The sequence below is a fragment of the Cynocephalus volans genome, chromosome 6 (assembly GCF_027409185.1).
Source record: "Cynocephalus volans isolate mCynVol1 chromosome 6, mCynVol1.pri, whole genome shotgun sequence".
NCBI classification, from domain to species: domain Eukaryota; kingdom Metazoa; phylum Chordata; class Mammalia; order Dermoptera; family Cynocephalidae; genus Cynocephalus; species Cynocephalus volans.
This window is the reverse complement of record NC_084465.1, coordinates 96178274-96201055: the sequence shown is the minus strand read 5'-3', so window position 1 is coordinate 96201055 and position 22782 is coordinate 96178274. Positions and strand designations below refer to the sequence as shown.

Sequence of the window (22782 nt, the reverse complement as noted above, 5' to 3'; positions counted from 1 at the left end):
GCCTGGTGGGAGGAATGGGGGGCCCAGGGTCTGCCTGACACAGGCGTCGACCTGGCTGCACACTCCGCTGCTTTGACCTCCCGAGTTCAGCCTCGATGTGCCTGTCACCTGCAATGCCCAACCAGCTTCCTGCCTTCAGAGCACTACTAGTCAGCCCTCAAAACCCACACCAGGAGCTCCTCCGTCGCTCTTAGAGGTTTACTGAGCATCTGCTGAGTGCCAGGGACTGCCCCATGTCCTTGGACGTAAGAGTAGAGACCCGGCTGGGTGAAGGCGGACAGTGAAGGACAGACATGTGATCTCTCCAGCAAGAGACAAGTTGACATGGAGAAAGGGGACCAAGAGTGGCCCAAGCTTTAGGCCTAATGGGGGAGCCTTGTGGCTGTGGGGGTGGCACGTCCCGGCCGGTGCCAGGGCATTGTGGCAGGAGCAGGTGGGGTGTAGACGGAGCAGCGGGGAACCTGAGGGACCCCAGGCCTGCTCCTGACACCACCCCACCCTACAACCAGGATTTCATGTGCAAACCCACCGACTAGGCCTACTGGGGAATGACGGGCCTCACATCATGTGGGGCTGTGGACGTGAACCTGTGCACAGTAGGGCCTCAATGTCCATGGAGCAAGCACACAGTAGGGCCTACACACACACTCACACGGCTGTACACACAGTGGGCCCCTATGCAGACACTGTGCACCCAGCTGGCCTCATGGTCTCCCAAGGGCCCCCCAGAGCCGCTGGCCAGGCTGGTGGGGGTGGGGTGGGCATCTCCCCTCGGCCACCGACCACAGCCCAAGGCCCTAGGGAGTCTCGAGCTCATCCTGGCTCCCCTCCAGCTGCCTGTGTCTGAATCGATCTCCTAATAACTCGATCCATTATGTCGGATCGGAATTCTTGGAAGCCAGCAGGAAAAGGAAAGCTTCTGTGAATCGTCTGAGCCTTTTTTTTTTTTTTAAACTAACAATGGGGCGCCTCTCCCCTCCCCAGCGCGGCAGGCTGTCCATGCTGTCTGCTACGGCATGTTCTGGAAGGTGCCGGTTGTTTCTGTTGGGGGAGGGAGCCTCAGCCCTGGACTGAGCAGGGTCTTCCCTTACAGAGCTGTTGGGGCCCAGCCCCCCTTCCCAGCTTGGCCATGTCCCAGCGTCCACCCTCTTGAGTGCAGCCTGGCCCAGGCAGGCTGGGGCTGCCCACAGCTGCTGGAATCCTCTCACTGCCCCCCGCCCCCAGACACAGCCCCCACAGGTGGTGATGAGCTAAATTTACGTGTGGCTGCTGGAGTGTTACTCCCTTTTCCTAGGCTGTGGGTTCCTCGGAGGACAAGGCACATGTGCCTTCTGGGGTCTGGCTCCCATGGGTGGGCTCCGGGAGGGAACGGGGCCAAAAGGAGGGAGAGAGGGACGTGCCCAGTCCTTGAACACAGTGGTGGCCTCAGGGCTGGGTGACCAGCCAGACCTTTCAGCCCAATGGCCCACCGCAGGGACAAGCACACAGGCTGGGGGCCCACAGGAGCTCTGCCTGCCCACCCGCCCCTATCAAGCATGGATGACCTACCCATTAGGGGGCTCTGCTACAGTCACCCTCTCTGAAAAACGGGACTCCAGATACCACGTTCCCTCGCGAGGAGGCGCCCTGGAGACCTCTCACTCGGGGGGGGGGGGGGTGGTCTCAGCATGGGCCTGGGACCCCCACCCTCTCTCACTCCCACCCGCACACAGCACACTGGGCTGTCCTCTCAGGCCAGGCAGGCAAAGAGTCAAAACAGTAAAACAATGGCCCTCTTCTTGCTGAATTTTTTTGTGTTTTAGAAAATATAGCTATTTCCAGGCTGGCCCGTGTCTCACTCGGGAGAGCATGGTGCTGATAACACCAAGGCCACAGGTTTGGATCCTATAAAGGGATGGCTGGTTTGCTCACTGGCTGAGCATGGTTCTGACAACACCAAGCCAAGGATTAAGATCCCCTTACCAGTCATCTTTATAACGAAAAAAAAAGAAAGAAAGAAAGAAAGAAAATATAGCTATTTCTCATAAAAGAATGCGTTAACACAGAGAAAGTTGGTTATCGTTTTTAAAGGAATTAGTAAATAAAAATTTCTTAATTTCTTAGGTTTTAATACTAAAAAGACTAACAGTGAGAAGGAACCATGTCACAGAAGCTCCTGAGGGTCTCAAGTAACCTGCACAAGTGTGCAGGGGTCCCGAGACCCCAGAGTTTGAGAACAACTGTTTTCGAGGGCTGGAGAGGGGACAGCTCAGCTGTTGTCAGGAAACCACCCTCAGGGGTCTGATCCCATCCCCCGCAGAACTGTGCACCCCCCGCCTCCCACGGGGTTCCTGCCCCACCACCAGCACCCCTCCATCGCTCCTCCAGGCCCGACCTGCCGCCTCCCGGGCAGCCCCACCTCCTCACAGGCCAGCCCTGCACCCGGCACCTCTCAGACACCCCGGGGGCTCCAATGTGCCCCAGTAACCACACCTTGATACCCCGACATCCATGGAGGACAGAAGCACTTCCCAGCCCCCATCCCAGCCACACAAACCTCCAGAGGCTACCGTCCCATCCCAGGCGGGTCAGTGCCCCGTGCCTCCCCCCAGATGTCACCCCTACTGGGGATGTCCAACAAGTCACCCCAGGGCTGTGCCCCGCACCCCCTGCTGAGGGCTGACAGTCTGCACAGGTTGAGAAATTCTCAACAGGGGTGTGGGGCAAACGCCGCACACTGGCTGCGCTGGGGAGAAGAGGGTGGTCTCCATGCAGGACGCCCACTACACTGAGGGGCGTTCTCTGTCCCGAGGCTGCAGGAAGCAGGCTCTGAGCAAGCCGACCGCGTTAATAATAAATCATTTAATTAGGGAATCCCCGAGCTCCCCATCAGGGAACCAGCGCAGTGTGGAGCCGGGGCTTGCGGGTTACCTGCTATGCCCACATCTCGGGGTTCCCTCTGCAGAGCTGGTGCTGCACGTGACTCAACACACATGTACATATGTCCTGTCCAGGGCTGCCACGGCTGCCCAGCACAGAGTGGCCTCAGTGCGGGGTCAGGGACAGCTCTGGCTCCACTGGGCTTTGAGACAGGACGGAGCAGAGTGAGGAGGGGCCCGGCAGGGCCTGGAGGGGATGCAGGGCGCAGCCTCTGCCTGTCAGGGTGTCCTTCCTACACGGATTTGGAAAGGCTGAGGACACGTGCTCTCGGGGATCCTGCCCCCTACTCTCTGCCATGCTCCAGGACACAGCCAGGGGGAAGGATGGGGAAAGATCCTGTGCCAAATGGACAAAGCACCTACTGTGTACAGCCCAATACAGCCTGGAGGGCCTCACCTGCTTCAGCGCTATCCTGGTGATGCTCCCGGCAGCCGGAGGCCACTTCAGACCTCAGTGAAGGCTGGGGACGCCAGGACCTGAAGCCAGCTGGGCCCTTCCCCAAAGCCCCTGAACTGGCCAGGCCATTGCCTGTGTGGTACCTGGACCCTGACCACCGGTCCCAAGCCTGCCATGGCTTGTGAAGTCATCCATGTGGGTGGACGCTGCCCCTACAGCCTTGTTCAGCACCCCTGGAGGAGCCAGGTCATGTCTGAGCAGTGAATGGATGGACAGATTGGGCCCACGTGCCGGGGGGGTCCAACATGGACCCATCCATGGGCAAGAACAGCCCAAAACAGACACTGTGGACCAAGGTGATGGGACCAGCGAGGGCTTTGCCGGGAGGAAGAGCAAGGGGACCGGTCCCTCAGGCTGAGGGGACAGCCGGGAGGTGGGAGAGGCACGGCTGGCCCACACGTGACCTCAGCACATAGGAAATGAAACGCGACCCACCCGCCAGCCTGGCAGGGCTCCTGAGGACAAAAGCAGGCTTGTTATTCCTCTGGTTTTCATGGCAGCCGAGGAAGTTTACCACAGCCACCAAGAAAATAAAACCCCACCGCGGCCCCCTCCTCCCCATCCCCTTTCTTGACTCAGATTTCATTTCAGAAGCTTCTGTGCCCCCAGCACCCAGGGTGAAGGGTTTGCGATTTGGTTTCTCCACTGGGCTGGCTCCATGGACAGGGGCCTGGGGCCAGCAGGTGGGCTGCGTGGGCGGCTTTCCAAGGAAAGCTCATCACCAACTCGTCCTCCTGCCTCCTTGGAGACCCCACACACAGACCCAGGCCCTCCCCTCCAGACCACAGCCACTTGGGAGACATCCGTGAGCAGGGGGTTTCTGAGCAATGCAGGGGCAAGGAGATGCCTTGGGAGGGTGGGGGCTTTGGAGCTTCCCCAGAGTACACCCTGGGGGGATAACCACAAGGGGTGGAGGGCTCAGCAGGGAAGCGGCCTGGCAGTGGGGCCAGGACTGGGCTGGTGGCTGAGTTGAGGCTGTGCAGGAAGAGGGGAGAGGGAGCTGGGGCAGCAAGCAGCCTCTCCACTGGGTGGGGTGCTGGGGGGGGCGGTGGGAGCTTTGGGCAGGGGGTGGAGGGCAAATAGGATATGGGGACCTCCCCAGCTCACTCCTCGTGCCACTCTAGCTCCTCCGGGACTGTCCTGGGGCACCCGAGGGGCTGCCTCTGATCCCCAGATCGTGGCAAGGACACCTCCCAACTGTGCACACCGCTGAGTGGGCGTGGGGACCAAAGAACGAGTGCCAGCTCCAAAAATAAAAACAAAACATACACGTACGTGCCAGAAAGGAGGGCAGCAGGTGGCAGCCCCCGACATCGGGTTATGACCCCCCCACCCAAGGAGGGTCCTGGCCCTGTCCCCCACCCTCTCCCCCGGTGCAGCCCCACTGAGCCCAGGTGGCTCCCACCCGAGGCCAGCTCCCCTAACCCCCAAAACCCTCTCTCAGAGGATGTGGGGGGCATGGGGAGGGACACACACACTCGGTTGGCACAGCAACTGGGAGGCCAGCCCAGGCCTCAAGCAGCTCATTATGCGCAGGAGAGAGAAATATATTTCCTAATTAAAGTTGGAAAGACAACATTGATCTGAAGGCGGTCATTAGCGCTCGAGGAGGGGCCCAGGCCCCCCGCCATCCAGGGCGAGCGGCTCCTGCTTTCACACCCTGGTTCCCTCCCCCACTCATCTCCCTCTGCTTCTCCCCACCTCAGTCTCCAACTGCTGAGTCTGCCCAAGGTTGCCACCAGATTCCACAGAGCTCCCAGCCCAGCTGGCTCAACCCCAGGGAGCCCTGCTTGGTGGGCTCGGATGGCCCCGCTCCAGCACGAGCTCCCTGTCTCAGATAAAGGCCTGGAAGGCATGGGAGGGGATTGCCCCTCACAAAGAGGACTCTGTGATGGGAAAAGATGGGGAGGCAGTGCCTGTTGGCCTGGGGTGGCTCTTCAGGGCCTCATAAAGATGGCCACCGGGAATGGTTGGGGTGAGGGTCCAGAGGCCAGGCCCCTCCCCCAACACACCCATGGGCGCACCCTGCACCCACCCAGCAGCTGCAGGCCAGAAGCTGCCCCAGGAGGAGCAGGGGGGCTCGGCCTGCACTGCCTCTTCCCACCAAGACTTCAGCTCTGCACATAAACAGTCTAAATTAGGAATTAAAACATCCCTCGATCCCAACCAGTGGACAGGCCGTATTTCAAACATGCAGGAAAACACCCCGGCCCCCGCTGCTGTGAACCTGAACTTCCTAACGTGACTCTGCAGGGTGGGGTGTCCTGGGTTCAGCAGCCCCCGACGTCAGGACACACAGCCCCACTCGCCCCAAGGCCAGGGACCAGGCCTGGGAGGGAGCCAGACAGAGGCCCCCAGGCCTGGCCGCCTGGCTCTCCTGGAAGAAAGCACAAAGACCCTGTGAGCTGCCTCATGGGGAAAAGCTAGGACACTGACCAGCTGGCCCAGGATGGGGACAGCGGCCCAAGGGTGGGGGTCCTCCCCATGGGGCAGGCTAGGGAGTGAGCAGCCCCAGGCCATCGATGCGGGATGGACGTGGTACTGGGAAGGGAACACCTGCAGGAGGCAGGGCCTGGGGGGCTTGGGGGCCCACCCTCAGGCACTGCCCGGCCTTGTGGAGGGAACGAGCGAAGGAACAAGACAGCCTGGGGAGACCCCTCAGCCCACAGGAGGCCAACGCACATGTCCAGGGCGGCTGGTCTGGCCCCTGCCCAGGCTGCCTGCAGGGGTAGCCCCTTGAAGGGTCTGAATTCCAGACACCAGGGGCTCCACCAGAGTCGGTCTGTGGGCTGGGAGGGCAGGTGACGGGGTGCCTGGGCAGGTCCCGAGGATGCCACCTTCATATTGGGAGCTGGGGCAAAGGCCGAGGAGGGAGGAGGCTGGGTGGGTTGGAAGAAAACGTGACAGTGCCGGTAAGTCAAGCCTAGAACTGCAGCAGCCTCAAGAGGAACAGGCCACACAGGTGCCCGTGGGGCCCAGACACCCTGGGCAGTGTTGATGACCCATGAGCCTGGCTCCAGGCGGGGCCCCCAGTCACTCCAGGGCTTGAGGCTGGCCCGGCCCCCCACACACATCAACCCAGCTCTCCAAGGCTCTCGCGCCTGAGGACCACCCAACCAGTGTTAAGCCAGCTGGTTCCATGAGTTGCAGGAGTGGGCAGGGGCGTAGGAACCAGGGAAAACCACCTTGTTTGCTCTGGGTGCCTGCTGGCTAACCATGCATGGTGTGCAGGGTCCACGGCAGCCACGGGCTTGGGGGAATGAGGCCAACCTCTGCCCCAGCAGCTGACCCTGGGCCCATGCTGCCAGCCCAGGGAGGGGCTGCCCAGTGCCTAGATGGCTTCTGATCTGCCACCCACCCAGACAAATGGAACAAGTTCCAGACCCCATGCACTCCCAGCAGGAGTCTCTGTGCACCCCATCCTGGGGATGCCTCTGTCCATCTGGAATTCGAGGACCCAATCCCATATCCCTCTCCTCAGAGACACTGCTACCCTGGATGACCCAGCCTAAGGAAGCTTCCGGGCCTGGGGCGGTGGGGACCAGAGACATGGAGGAACCACAGGCAGAAAAGTCCAGAGAGCAGGGTGTCTGCAGAGGGAGCTTCCTGGAGAGAAAGCTCAGAGAGCATACCACAGCCACCAAGCCCAGAAGTTCGGGGACAAATGCTGGAGCTGTCAGCACATCGGCAAGGACAGAGGTAAATACCCCCATGCCCCTCAGGCCCACTGCCACCAGCAGCAGCCCTGCCCCTGATGCCCAGGCATGGGGATGGAAGGCAGCTCAGGGGCCTCCAGGCACCACCAGCACCAACCTAGAGCCAAGTGCAGGGTGGGCAGCCAGACCTTGCAAGGGATCCACCTGCTTCAGATCTGCACAGCAGGTCTCAAACACGCGAGTGGGGGAAGAGAAGGTGAGGAGGACCTCAGAGTGTCTCTGCGCACTTCCTTCCCACCAACAGGATGGAAAGTCCCTCGTCATGGGGGACGAGAGGGAATTCTGGTCCACCCCTTGGCATTCTGGCGCCCCCACTTGGAAAATGTCTCTGTCCGTCACCGTGGCTCCTCCTTGCAAGCCTGGGGACAAGCAGCTGCCTCCACAGGGACCCATAGCCACAGGCAGCCCCGGGAGCACACTCAGCCCCTCGGGCAGGAATTTCCCATCCACTCATCTAGGAAGCGTTTGCTGAGCACCTACTAAGTGCCAGCACCTCCAGACCCTGCAGACACAGTGAACCACACTACCACCCACCCTCACAGACCCTCTTTCTAGCAAAACGCCCGATGCCACAGGCTCCAGGTGCCTTCTCTGTTTTCCCCACCTGGGGGACCCCACGTGTGGACCCTGGAGCAGGGGTGAATTGGTCAGGGACCAGGTGGGGGCCTCAGGGTCTCTAATCCAGGAGCAGCCCTGAACACGCTACATCTCTTTATGTAACTTGGGCAGCGGGCTCCTCCAGGCTAGGCCAGCAAACCAGGAGCTGGTGGGGGATTAGTGACAGGCGTCGCCATGGCAACCTGATTAGTCGGAAACGCGTTGTGGTTGGGAGTGCAGTGTAGGCCTTCTGTGGCTCTGCAAAGGTAAAAGGAAACCCCAGAGATTCATTAGCAACAACTTCCCATGGCAACCGCACCAAGCTCATTAATAATTTTTTTTTTTATTCCAAGTGTGGGTGTTGAAATTCTCAGGAGGACTGATGGAGGGACGTATGCCGAGAAAACACACGCGCCAGCTACTCCCACCCGCAGCCCGGGTGCCACCCCGACACCTGCCCATGCCCCAGCTGTGTGCCAGCACATAGAGGTTCCCCACAGCCTGGGGCAGTGGCAAGCCCCTGCCCACCAGGGTGGGCTATGGACCCAGAGTAGAAGGGATGCTCATACAAGACCCACTGGGCAGGGGCCGGCCCCCCAGGGAGACACCCCGAGGAGTCTGCAAGGAGGGGGAGGGGCCGTGTCCTGCTCACATGGGCAGCCCCCAACTCCACAGACTCAGGCTGGGTGTGGTCCCCAAGACGACCACAAAAATAGTGGCTCAGAGACCCAAGTCGGGTGGGGTGAGGAGTTAACAAGCACGTGCTGCTTAGGAAAGTGACTAAACACAATTCCCACGTGACCCAGCAATTCTGCTCCCGGGTGTACACCCAAAAGATCTAAAGCCAGGTTTTAGAACAAAACCAGTGCAAGAACATTCACAGCAGTGCTATTAACAGTCAAAGGGAGGAAACAGCCTAAATGTCTGTCAATGGAGGAACAGAGGAGCACGAGGCGGCCCGTTCACACAACGGAGTATCACTCAGCCGCGAAGAGGACTGAGTCACTGACACACACTGCAGCACGGACAAACCGGAAAACATCAGTAGAGGGAAAGAAGCCAGACACAAGGACACATGCTGTGTGATTCCATTCACAGGAAACACCCAGAACATGCAAACCCGAAGATACAGAAAAGAGCCTGGTGGACTGCAGGGCTGGGAAGCGGGAGAGGCTGATGACGGGTACGGAGTTTCCTTCTGCAGTAATGAAAACATTCTGAAGTCTACTGAACAGCACACTTCACGTGTGAATTGTGTGATGTATGAATTACACTTCAATAAAACTGTTTGAAGAAGCATATGCTGGAGTTGGCCTGCCCGGCCCCAAGTCCAGAGTGCTAGCTGCCCTCTCTGCACCTCCGTGTCCCCACTGGCAGGATGCACGAGGGGCTTGGAGCATGGGCAGGGGGCCAGGCTCCTGCCCTGGGGCCACAGAGGTGACCAGTGGGTCTGGCCAGCAAGGTACTCCTGCGTTCTGCTTCGGATGCAATTGTCCCCGCCAGATGCCCAGCTCATGGGGCACGAGGCACTCCCCACCCCCAACCCCCTCTGGCTACCCTCCAGTCCTTGCCTACCCAAAACAGAAAACATGCAAATAACAGGAAGTCCCTGCCGATTCATGAACAGGAACACGCCCCCTACTGCGTCAGTATGAGAATCAGTCTCAGCCCAGGAATGTGATAATTCACAATTAAAAGACAAAACAGGCTGGCTGGGGCCCATACGGTGCACCCGCCACTCACGCCCCGCATGGGTAATAACAACCCCGTGGGTCCAGGCACCAGATGCAGCCAATTACCCAACTAGGAGTGACAGAGCCTGCCCATGCAAGGGACACGGCAGTGCAGCCTGCTCTTTCAGATCCAACGGGAGGGAACCAGCTTCCAGGGAAGGAAAGAGATGCTGGTGGGGTGGGTCTGGGAGGGAGTCTGGAAACACTGCTGGGACTCAGGGACAGCGGCAGGAGACAGGGTGAAGCGGCCCCACTGGAGGTGCGTCCTCTCCATGCTGGCCACCTGGCAGGATGGTGGTGGGGGCGGGGTGCCCTTCAGGCTTTTCCTTCTGACTCCCTGAACCTCCCAGGCCCAGGCGCCCCTTGGCCCAGCAGCTCCACTGAGCCATGCTGGCACTGAACCAGGGCTCGGGTGGCGAGGCCCTGATCCCTTCCCCGCACCCATCTGGCCTCTGCCCATACGGCTCTGAGACCGCTCAGCCCTCTCCCTCCTTATTCATGTGACCCAGATTTTGATGGTAGATTGGGGAAAAAAAAAAAAAAAAAAGGCTCTGGAGTATCAAGGAAGAATGAGGCCCAGGAGTGTCAGCAGGCCCAGCTTTTGAAACAAAAACTGTGGTCTGGGGTCTGCCCTTGACAGCCTCTGTCCCTAAGCCCACCCAGGGAACCTACCCATGCTGCCACATCTGGCTTTTAGAGAAGTTTCCTCCAGATGATGGCATGTGCCGCCTGCCCCTCAACCTTCCTCCTGCCTCCCTGGCAATTGTGGCACCGTGCTTAGCTAATGAAGGGGGACACTCAACTGATGGGGGCCTTGGTGGGGGCATTACCAGGTGGTAGCCCGGTCCCCCCACATCTCCATCCTGCTCCCAGGCCCAGACACCCTGGCCTCCCACCAACACTTGCCAGCCTCCATCCCACCCAGGATGTGCCATCTGCAGGCACCTTCTCCACACCTCCTGCCCTGAGCCCCCTCCACGCCCCAGACAGGTCCCTACCCCCACACAAGGCATCCTCCCCATCATAGAACCCCCGTGGAACCAAACAACACTGAGATCAGCCGTCTGCAGGACACTCCCACTAGACCAGGCACTTGGGAGCCTGGCCTGCCACCTCAGAGGCCAAAACACACATCCCCAAGCGAACAACTGGGTGAAGAGGTGACTCCACCCATGGCCAAACACCTGCACGGGGGCCACAGGCTCACCCCACACCTTCCCCAGACCCCAGAAAAATGGATGGACTCCCCAGCCCTGACCATCTGCATCTCTTGTCCAACTAAGCAGAGGCAACAGCTCAGCAAACCCCAGATCCACCAGCTTGACCCAACGAGGGCCTTGCTGGAGCTCAAGGGTTGGATCCCACAGAAGGGGGCCAGAGAGGGTTTTGGTAACAGGTGTTATTCCTGAGCTTTAAACTGCGCACTGTCCCGCTCTGTACCACCTGGGCTGTGTCCAGCATATCCACGCTGTATACAGTACCCACCCACTGACCATTTAGTAACCGCCTCATCATCAAATCAAAGAGACCGAGTATACGTAGGTTTCCCCACTAGCTGAGGCTTCAGGTACTCAATGAGGGACTTGGAATATGTCCCCAAGGATAATGGGGACTCCTGTGAGTCCCAAATGTTCCATGTGCCATCCTCACCCTAAAACATTCTTCGTGGTTCATGTGGATCTCAAACGTAACCAGGCATCCTGGGTTCTCTGGCAATGGGACGTGGGCTCAGACCCACAACGGTGGGAGCTTCATGGGCTTCCCAGGAAGGTGGGAAAGCCCGGCATGCCTGTGCCTCAGCCTCGACACAGACCTGGCAGCCAGCCACACACGCTCAGACCCCCAGGCGAAGCCGATGACAGGCCGTGCCTCACCCAGCGGCTCCTCAGCAGGGGCAGCTGAACCAGACAGGGCCCCTTGCAGCCTCATGACACAGGGCGGGAAGATCCCAAGACCTTGTGGTGGTCACACCTCCCATCTGTAGCTGTGGTGACACAGCAGGTGTCCCCAGCCAGGGCCTCTCACCCAGCACCTGCTCAAGGCACCTTGAGGACATCGTGAGCACTGGCACAAGAGCCTGAGGCCCGCGGGTCCAGCTGGTTTGAGGCAAGCCAGGCAGGGTGGTGCACTGAGCCACCCTTGGGGACAGCCTGGGGACCTGGCCAGAGCCAGGAAGCCGCTCAGCTTGCCCAGCAGCCCAGGATGAGTGCCTGTCCATCTTAATGAGGCGCCAATGCAGGCTGACTCACTGGACTGCGGCCTCGGGTTGGTGTCCTCATTCAAAGACAAAGGGACACAGCAGGGAAGGTGTGAGGTGGCCCCAAGCAGCCCAGGCAGCAGCCACTCCCAGGGCACCCTGGTGGGAGTTTCCAGACTCTGCGCTGTGTGTAGCTGGGTCCTTCCTTGGTGATTGTGAGAGGCATTTCCAGACTAGCCCTCAGAGGACTCCTGGCCCAGTGTGAGACACCCATGCCACCTCTACTCCTACACCAGGTCCCTGATCCCCACCAGGCCCCACCCACAGGGAAAGGCTGGGCAGGGGCCACCCCTCTACCCTTCAGACAGGTACCAGGGCCCAGTCTCCAGCCTCATAGCCAATGGCAGAGCTGGGCCAGGACCTGGACTTTGGGGTGCCAGCCCAGACACCTGCCCACAAGGGAGAGGTAGCTGCAGCTTCTCAGGGTACAGACAAGGGCCCCCACAGGGCAGGCTTGGTCTCATCCACGCAGGGCACAGAACAGAGAGGGTAAGCAACAAATCCAGGGACACACAGCAAATACAGGCATTAGACACACCCTGAAGTCCCAGACAGGCAGGAGCACCCAGCCACTGTCCCCCACCACAGCCCACCTCTGGGGCTGGGTCCAAGGCAGGCCCAGGGCCAGGCACCCATAGGACAGCCATGAGGACAGGTGCTCTAGGGATCTTGGGCCACTGGCCAGATGCCCAGGTACCTACCTCCCACCTGTTCTTGCCAACCTCCCTGACCAGTGGAAACCTCCTCTGAGAACGCCCCTGGGCTGGGGTGAGGGCAGTGCTCAGCAACTCCTGGTGACCCCCACACCCAGCGCCCACAGGAAGGGACAGGGAGGAACCTCTGACCAGACACAGAAACACAGGCACAGCACGAGCTGCCCTCACTGATGGCTCAGAATGGCCGATTTCATGGTTGATTCCCCTCTCCCCGGGTGGCCCCGTTCCTTGTCAGAGGAGCCTGACACGGCTCGTTTCAAACCATGATTTACCCCAGAAGCGGCTGACTCCATTAGCGTGGCTGAGCACCTCCTGCTCCTAGGCCGTTTATCTCCCTCTGGGGGCTGAAAGTCCTAGGACGCAACTGGGCAGGGGCACACAGGTGTGCAGGCCATCAGGGGCACATGTGGGCTGCCAGATCAAGCAAAGGGTCCTGCCTGCCTCCCCAGCTTCTGGTACTGCCGGGGTTCCCTGGCCTTCCTTGGCTGGAGGCCACATTGCTCCCGTCTCTGTCTCAGTCCTCACCAACGTGCTCTGTGTCTGTCTTCTCTTTTAGAACACCCTCTGTGTAACTCAGAGACCACCCTAATCCAGCAGGACCTTAGTTTAACTTGATTATTTCCACAAAGACCCTATTTCCAAATATGGCCACATTCTAGGTTCTGAGCGGACACAAATTCTGGGGGACCCCCCACCGAACCTGGTACAACACTCTATACGTATCATTAGTATGTGCAGATGATGCACCTCCCCCCACAGGGCTATACCCTGGACCCCGCAGCAGCCAATGGCCAGGCAGCCCAGACCTCCCCCAGCTGCCTGGGAGACCAGGAGTGGCTCGAGGGATGCCCCAGGGGTGCTGGGAGGGTGGCCCTGGACATGGCTTCAGGCCTGGCACCAGGAATGCCATGTGCAGTCATACCCCTGCCCAGCCCCCATGCCAGGTTGCTCAGCTGACACCGATGCCTGAGAACCTGAGTTGGGGGATGGCTCCTATGATACCGCCCCAAAGGCCATCAGGGAAGACTGTTGGTGGCCGGAAAAGCCCAGCTGTGGCTGAGAAAGCCCCTGCCTCCCAGGCCAGCCCCAGGTCCTTGGGGACCCTCCACAGGGAGACCTGTGAGCTCAGCCACCCACCCTCCACCCTGGCAGGATTCTGCATCACTGAGCCAACTGGAGGACTGAGTGACAATGGGGGCATCCGGCTTGCGCCCCTGCTGCACAACTAGAGGCCAGGAAGGCTGCAGCCTCATTTCACAGATGAGAAAACCCAGGCCCAGGAGGTGACCTGGTCCACAGAGGTTCTGCAGGAGCCAGAAGCAAGAGGCCCAGCACCCACTTCCACTAGCCAGCCTCAGACTTCAGGGGCATGAAGTCTGTCCATCCCGAAGGCCCTGCTGACATCTGGAAAACCCCACCTCCAAACCTTATCCCTTCTATTTATGTGTCTGATGCTGCACACCCTACGTGCAGGATGGAGTGAGGGGATCTGGGAGGCCTGGGTACTACTCAGAGCTGGGGACAGGGCGGGGAGTGGCCCCAGGCCCCCACTGACTGGTCGCTGCACTGGCCATCTGTGAACTGGATTGGGTTGACAGCCTCTGTCCCTGGACGGCATCTGGCCCCTTCCACACCCAATCCCAGGCCCCGCAGAAAGCCCCGTGTCAATGACTGAGGACAGTCGGAGGTGACATGATGGGGAAGCTGAGGCATGTGTGGAGGCCACCAGCCCCCTTCTTTGGCCAGGGGGACCCTGGAATCGCACAAGCCCCAGCCCCTACCAGGCAAAGTCACTAACTTCTGGGCCCACTAAAGACCATCATGTCCTAAAGAGGCATCAGGGTGTCCCAGCCCCATCCTCGGGCCAGTGAGGGGCCCAGAGATGACCACCTTCCACCAAGGGCTCTGCCCAGGTGCAGACAGCTGGCGGGGGGGCGGTGAGGAGAAAGGACTAGAACAGGGGGGTGGACAAGGCAGAGAGCAGAGGCCCAGCTCCCTGATGGGGGCCACTGCAGCAGAAAAAGGGCCATTGAGCCCCTCCCCCATCCCCACTATGCCAGTGCCTGATCTCACCTGGAGCCCTGCCGCGAGGGGAGGGTGGTGCTGGCAGAGCCTAGGAAGACAGAGCACAGCGTGGCCAAGCAGGCAGCTGCCTGCCAAGAGCATCCCTGCACAGCTGTCCACTGCGCTTGCCTGGATCCGGCAGCAGGGCAGGGGGCTGTGCCCACCCAGGGGTACAGCTCTATCCCCTGGCTCCAAGCAGGCCTGGGGGACTCACCCTGGCTCTGGACTCCCGCTGCTGCTGCAAGCCAGCTCTGTATGCCAGGGTCTCCACCTCTGCTGCTCATCAGCAAATGCATTTATTAACATCGATTCCCCATGTTACCTAAAAGGTTCACCTACGGAGAAGCTCAAGTGTCACTCCCGCACAGTCACCCCACACAGAAGGAAATGGTGACAGGCCAGGTGAGTCCAGCTGGACTGGCTGAAGCCAGGCCTGGAGCCTCGGTCCAGAAGCCAGATCAGTGGTCATTGGGGCGCCAGGTCTACACCCCCTGGGGTGGTCCCAGGGGCTGTTATACCCTGAGAGCAAACCCTAACTTTCAGAAGCATTGGGGTTTCCGGGTCCTCCCCCTGCCAGCCTAACTCCCAACTTGGGCAAAGAGGGCCCAGAGCTGTGGTTGAGGCTCTGTGGGGGCGCTGCTTAGGGACCCACCTTAGTCCTGGTCAGCATCACGTGTAAGAAGAGGAGCACTCGGGGAGCCCCTGAAATCCTCTGACATCCAAGACTGGTTCTGTGCTAACACCAGGCAGGGCTCCCTCTGTGCCACTGACCCTGCAGGTGTAGAAGCGCTACAAGGCCACAAAGGAGGCCTGGCGCCCCCCACCTGGCACACTCTAATTCAGTACATCCATCCATGGTCCCCGCACATCAAACCCTAAGGCTCTGGCAACGCTGCCAAACCTGCTTCTCCCTGCCAGCCTGAGGCCATCTCCTCCCCACTGTGGAGCTGCAAGGGCCAGGGGTTGGGGACACCAGCGTCCAGGCAGCCACATGGCAGCGGCGGCACACCCCCTGCATCCCTTCAAGGAGTGTCTGTTCCACGAGGACTGTTCTGAGCAAAATGATGACGAGCTGCTACTCGGTCCCCATCTGTCATCTCGGCGGGCACAGCACTCGGGGGACGGTGCCCAAACCTGCTGCCAACTCCCTGAAGCCGGGAGGTGTGAGAGTAGCAGGGCTCCTTTCCTGCGAGCCCCCATCTTCCATCTCCGACCAAGGATCCGGGCCCTGAAGTGCAATGTGAGGCGTGGTGGCCCGACCTCACCCCCGTTTCCTCCCAGGATGGGCAGCCAGTCTTTAGTCTGTGGCTTGGAAACTCAACCTGGGCCCTCATGACTTAGAGTTGTCCCGTGGAGGGGCAGAGAGCAAGTCCTCTCTGTGGCGGCAAGTTAAATACCCATTCTCAAGAAGCAGCAAGACAAAGAGTCCCAACCCGCTGTGCCCGCGGACATCTGCATAAATAAAGGTAACGGATCTCTCGCCTGACCTTGACGGCGCAGGGCCAAGGTTTGCACTTGGCGAGCAGAGTTGGGCTGTTTTGGATTCATCCCTAGAATGTTTGACAGGCTGGCCCCTCCCCCGCATTCCTTCACATCCTGACCCTGGGACGGGGAGTCTTGCCAGCAGCTCCCGGGAGCCCGGCCATCCTGCCCATGGTGCACAGGGGAGAGGTGAGGGTGCCCACGCCTGCCACAGTGACTGCCTCACCAGAATGGAGCAGGGGTGTCTCAACGTGATGACCACCAGGTCTGAGAGCTTCCTTCCAAGAGCTGGTACCAGCCACATCCTTGCTCTGGGCCTCAACGGTGTGGGGGCAGCTGTCCCTTCCTACCTCCCAGCTCTGCCCCCTCCCAGAGGAACATCCCCCGACCCCAGCTAGAGGCAGACCTGATCCTGGAGCCCCAGGCTAGCCCATGGCCCTCTCCAATACCCTCATCTGCATCTCACCTCCTCATGGCAAGGCAAGCTCCTGAGAGCAGGCCCCAGGTCCCCATCACACTGATGGTGGCCCACCCACCATGTGCATAACCCTCCCCTGGACTCCCTCCCCATGGCCCACCTGCCCCTTACCTCCACTTCACAACCCCCACCTCAAGCCCTCTGCCTGTGCCCATCCCGCTGCCTGGACAATCCAGCTTTGCCACCCCCAACACCTGGCCTCATTTCAAACACCTCCTCCCCCACAGGCCCGTGCCCATTGCACTGACGCATCTGGCCCACAGACTCCAACGGTCACCGTCCAGCCCATCCACCCTCCAAAGCACCTCCACCTGCCTCAAGCACCAGGCTGAGGTGGGCCTCCACTGCTGAATGGCGGACACTGGGCACACTAGCCACTGGTGGAGCTCCCCAGTTCCACCTCCACCCCCATGGGATCCTCCCAAGCTTCCAGCGGCGAGGAACATGCAGGGGTAAGGAGGAGGCTGCAGACCCTGACGTGGTTGAAGACCACAACCAGGGCCCCCCTCACCCTGACATGCCCTAGACAAGAAGAAGGGGCCCTGTGCCCAGCAACACCCAGAAACAGGTTGAGTGAGAGAGCCACAGTCAAGGACTGTGAGACCTGGGACAACCCTGCGCACGGTCCTCAGCAGGACCTGGACCAGGGGCACCATGAGGGCTTGGTCTACCTGTGCCTCACGCAGCCAGCACAGGGACTCTCAGCAAGTCCCAAAGGCACGAAGGTCACAACCCCACCAGCCCCAAGCCTCAGAAGCGGGTCCGGGAGTTGGGATGGTCCCTGTTAGGGCCCACCTGCTATGGACCCCAGCTTGGTCTCCTCCTTCCTGGGGACTAAGGCCCGTGTCACTATGGTCCCTCTGCAGGGCTCAGGTACACCGACACTGTGCCCATTCCCACAAGACAGGAGAGGCAACATCACGTGGCACCAGTGTCTCCCTGAAGTGGGAGCAGACGACTTGCCAACGACTGCTCAGTGGACCTCCGCTCCGGAAGGTGCACACCTGGGCCTCTTCCCAATGTCCCTGTAAGGAAAGGAGCTCCCCCCATCAGTGGAAATGCCTCCTCCTCATGAAACCCCCCAGTACTCCTTTCTTGGCCCTGACCTTCCGTCCCCACAGTATCACCTATGCGGGTGTGGGGGCTGCCTGCCTCTACTTCGAGAGGAGTCCCACAGGCAGAGAACACACCTGTGCCCCACCTGGTACACAGTAGGTGCTGAATGCAGACCAGCACTTGCCCAGGGCCTTGTTGGGCAGTGACCCTCGGAATGCCACAGTGCTGGTCGCTGGCTTCAGAGACCTATGGGCACTTGTGCCTGTAACTCACACCACCGTCCCCCCACTCCTCCCCCCATCACAGAGCCTGCGGGAGGCTGGCCCGGCTGCTTGGAGGGATGGAGCACCAGGGTGCCAGGACAGACACACAGCTGAGAGAAGCCAGGCCTCCGGACTGGGGCAACCCCTTCTGCTTTCACATCCCATAATTCTACCCAGGGAAGGATGGACTTCGGCCTGTAGGGAGCCTCTGCAGAGCCCCTCTCTTGACTCGTGGGGAGATGGCTGCTGCCCTGGGTCCAGGAAAACAGATGAAGGTTGACACCCAAAGAGATGGCCCAGGCTATCTGGCAGGTGCCTGGGTGGAGATGGGGGCTTGGAAGCAGCCTTCCCCTGGGCCATGAAGGATACTCCCCAAAGGACGGGCGAGGTTCCAGAAGGCAGAGAATAAACCACTCCAGGCCAGGGGAGTAGCATTGGCACCGAGCAAAGAATCCCACCCTCCTGGGTGATCCCAGCTCAGGGCTCAGCCTACAGAGTCGCAGGATGGAGCAGGGGCCACCTGGTCCTGTGACCTCCCGCATACGAGGCCACCCCTCTGACAGCTGGGTTGGATGTCCTGAAACTGCCAAGATGGGTGATTCGTAGCAGTGCTCAAGAGTCCATGTGACACAAAACTGAAGAGGTGAGGATGTACTCCCGTCCCATCTACATGGGTCTATAGGGGAGACAGGGAGAGTAGGTGGGGCCTGGAAAGCCGGGACTGGCCTTTTCCAGACCAGTGCACCGTGAGTCCTCACTGGGATGCCCACAGCCACCTGGGCACCGGCAGCAGCCATGGAGCAGTGTGAGAGCAGGATAGCATCAATTTTTAAAAGACGCCATTAGGGACTGATGTAGACTCATCCAGCCATGCACCCCTGCTCCAGCTGGGTCATGACAAACTCATGGACTTCAGAGCCAGACTGGGCTCAACCCAGCTCTGCCCTTCAGCAGCCAAGTGACCTTGGTAGGTCCTTCATCCTCTCAGAGCCCTGTCACGTGGGGTATTTGGTGCCAGGCCCATGGCGGACGCCCCCCAGGGACCTTACCATCCCCAAGCCCCCAAGTGCCCCTTTTTGGTCCCTAACACCGCAATCTGCTTCCCTCGCTAACACGGGGACCGAGGTAGGGTCCCCCTCCCGGCCTCCGAGCATTCCTGGGCAGCCCCGCCTGCCGGGGTGCTGGGACGCCGGCAGCTGCTTCGCAGGCAAGCACAGAGTCAGAACCCTGGGGGAGCCCAGGCGGAACATAACCCAGCCGTGCGGGCTACAACACACAGATCCCACCCACCTTCCTCTATAAATAAACCTGTGTAGGAGAAACAGTACTTGCCCCAAAAGTTCTAGCACAACTATATTTTTAAAAAGCAAAGTAAATCAATAAGGATGAGGGCCATCCTCGGAAGCTCCTTCACCTTGGATCGGAATCACCTCCAAGGCAAAACCAGAACACGCGTGTTCACTCGTGCACGGGCCATCTATTTGGGAGTTCCAGAAAGGCTGAGGCTTGAAGAAGGTCCTCCTCTGTGTACCAACTGCAGATCGAATCCCAGCTCGGGCTGGGCTCGGCGGATGTCAGCAGGGAGTTTGCCAGCCTCCAGGGAGCGAGGAGCTGCTTTCCCGAGCGTATGTTCCCTGAGCAAATCCCGTTATCCCTCCCTCTCAAGTCTATCCTCTGTGGGAAGCACAAAGGACCCGCCGACACCACGTCCACTTGCAGGGGAAACCAAGACCCCAGGAAGCACCCGCTTGCTACAGAACACCCCACGGTGCCTAGCAGAACCCCAGCCACACCGACTGCCTGCTCGCACAAAGCCACCCGTCCCAACTCCAGGAATCTGAAGAGCTTTGGAAAGCCTCGGCGTGGCCCACATGGGCTTTCCCTGTGTAAGCCGATCCCCCCACCTGTCCAGGCGTGCTAGCTTATTTTAGGTTCTTTCTGAGGCCGGACACCCACCCCCACGCCAGGGCCTGGCATCTGCTGGAGGTCAGCACCCATCCCACGTGGCTGGGGGCTATGACAAGCCACCCTGCTCAACAGATGCAGGGTTTCCACGGGGCCAAGAGTAACAGGATCCTGGGATCTAAGGTCCTCCTACAATGCTTCCTCAAGCTTGTGCAGAAGGGATCAGGGGAACTCCAAATCACCGGTTCTGGGGGGGTGGGAGAATCAAACTGTGCCTCAGGGAGCCCAAGACAAGGAGGGTTGGTGCATAGAGGGGCTTCCTAGGGAGACCTGCAGCTCTGGCCCAGGGATGCTGCCCGAGGGCAGGCGGACGCTCCTCCACCTACCAGGGGCTCCCCAGGAACACCAGTGGATGGCCCCAGCTGCAGGGATGGGGCCAGCTCGCTCTTCCTGGCTGAAAGTTCTCCAGTACCTTCCAGCCCTCTCCATAGAGGAGAATGGCCACAGGACATCCTCCTCCTCAGGTCATGAAAGAGCCCAGGAATAGGGGCTCTGGCCTCAGGGCACTGCCAGCCCCTTGCCCCTCAAGAGCTCAATCCAGCTGCGTGAGGCTGACCAGCCCCCACCGTCCCTGCACAGAGCAACACAAACAACCTCGCTGCAAGTCCTCAGAGACGCAGCCAACCCAGAACACCAGGGTCAGGCTCAAAAACTCCATCAGCCACGAGGGAACAGAGCGGCCAGACATAAGGGCTGTCAGGACAGAGAAAGTCCAGGCTCCACACGGCTCTTTCCCCTATCTGGTCAGCACATGCTTGGCACAGGGATGGCCTTTCCTCCCGTCCCCAAAATCTTCCGGAACCGACTGGGTGCCCCTACCACACCCGGCCACACCACCTTCCCGCCAAAAGACAGTGGCTGGGTCATCTCCCATCTCCGTTCTGCAGGGAAGACCAACCTCCAGCCACCCTACAAGGTCATCCCCGCTCCTGCTGCCAGGGCCAAGCTCCAGCCCCCGAGGATGCCCACCCGCCACAGACACCATCCTCAGGCAAGGCAGCCTGCGCCGAGCCCACATGCAGGCCCCACGGCCACGGCCCTCTGGCCACAGCGGCCCCCTTTACATGCAGACGTGAAGCTGACTCACCCAATGTTTGGATTTGAGAGAAGAGAAACACGGGTTTTATTACTTTTTTTGGTACAGATTCCTCTTTTGTATTTAATATTTATACAGTTAAACACACAAGGTAGGAAAATATATATACACACTGCTCTTTGCCTCTGTCTGTCTCCTGAACTCTGACAGGAAAGTTTTCAGGCACTGAGTCAATTTTCTCTCCCCAGGCCACCCACCACTCACACCCAGGCCCAGGCCAAGGGGCAGGAAAGCATCGCACCCACAGCCCAGCCACTCTGGCCACCAGCTCTGAGGGGCCAGTGGGGAGGACCAGCCATGACACAGACACAGGGCAATGCCCTTCTCAGAGCCTGCTGAACAGTCCCCAAAGGCCACCTACTCAGGAGACCACCAGACCTCTGTAGGCATCCCAGAAATGCCCCTGGCACCGACCCAACTGTGTTCTGGAACCTTCTCTGAATGTCTGCACCCTTCTCAACAGGAGCAGAAAGGGCGGCCCCTTCTTCTCCAGACAGGGAAGGGACTGGGCAGAAGGGACTCCAGTGTGCGGTGCCAGACACCTCCCTCCCCCCCCACCCCCCAGCTGCGCATGACTTAAATCAGCCCCAGCACCGAGTTCAGCCTGGAAGAGCGAGTTCACAACCAACGTCACCACCTCTCTCCGTGGAAAAGGACCAGCGAACCCCGGCACCTCTCGCAGGCCCCCGCGGGTCTCCGCAGCGCAAGGCACAGATTGAAAACTTTGCTTCCCTTACTCCAGTTCCTTCCGGCCTCCCCTTCCCCAGGGAGGGTCCTGACTCAGACCAGTCGTTCAGTAAGCGGCGCGCGCGGGGAGGGGGGGATGTGGGGGGGGCGCGAGATTCCCCGTCCTGGCCTCCATCCACGGGGGCGCAAGGAGTTCCAACCCTCCCTGCCGATTCCTCTCCTCTGCAATCCCGCGGTGGCCTGGCCGCTTGTCTTCCACCCTCTTCCGTTCCCAGCTGGCTCTGTAACGGGGACACCCTATTCAAGTCGAGAGAAGCACTCTTACTATCCCCTCAACAGCTCGCACCGGGGCCACCTCTCGGAAGAGCGCAGCCCGCGCGCCCCTGACCTACACCCCCGTGCGCCTGGCCCGCGCCAGCGCCAACGAGCCGGGGCGCGTGGGGCGCACGTGGAGAGGGTCCTGCGCCCCGGACCCCCGCACCCCGCCGGCCCTGAAAGGATATGGGTTACAGACCAGCCGGAGACACCAGCTGCGCGGCCGCGTGGTCTGCCCGAGGCAGAAGAAAACGGTGGCCGCCAGCGCCGGGTACGGGACTGGCTGCTCCTCGTCGGCGCCCAGCTCCGGGCCGCGCTCGGCCGCCGGGCTCTCGGAGGGCGACGCGTCGGGCCCGGACCCCCGCTCCGCCTCGCACCTCGGCGACCCAGGGCTCGCAGGGGACGCCCCCGCTGCCGCCGCGGGGCCCGGAGGCGGCACGCCCAGGGGCACCCGGACCTCGTCGGCTGCCGGCGCGCCCTCGGTCATGGTGGCGGCGGGCAGCACCTGCGGAGACAGGCAGGTGACCGGGGCCGGTAACGACACCCCTGCCCCGTGCAGAGAGGAGCTGCGAGAACAGCCGCGGCCGCCGGGATGTCTTTGTCTTTTCTTATTGGAGACAAATGCGCCCCCCGCCCCCTCCCGGCCCCTCTCTCCGGTGAGGGCTTGGCCGCCCCACCCCCACGGCCGAGGCGGTGCGTGGCGGGTGCCGGGGGGGGGGGGGGAGGGGGGTGTCCCCCGCCAGCTACGCTCAAGTTGCAGAGGGTCCCGGGCGCGCAGTGGGGCGCGCGTCCCCGCCGCGTCTCACCTCGCTCCGGCGGCCGGCGGCGTCCCCGAGGGCATCGCCTGGGCGGCACGGTCACCGCAGACCCAGCACGACGCTAGCCGGGTCCCGGCTGCGAGCGCCGCCGCCCCCGACCCGCGCCCCAGGCCCGCCCGGCGTCCGGCCCCGGCGCGCCCGGCAGCGGCGACGGCGGCGGCCCC

At 60.8% G+C, this 22782-nt stretch overlaps 1 protein-coding gene across 2 annotated transcripts in view; it reads right to left on the bottom strand.

Annotated features, from left to right (window-relative positions):
• CACNA1H (calcium voltage-gated channel subunit alpha1 H) overlaps positions 1 to 22287 on the bottom strand; it is a 65646-nt gene extending 43359 nt beyond the window's left edge. For both annotated transcript variants that reach the window (XM_063100835.1, XM_063100834.1), the window contains exon 1: positions 21989 to 22287. In XM_063100835.1, coding sequence (XP_062956905.1) covers positions 21989 to 22287 — 299 coding nt within the window. The remainder of the gene's footprint in view (positions 1 to 21988) is intronic.
• Between the last annotated feature and the right edge of the window lie 495 nt (positions 22288 to 22782).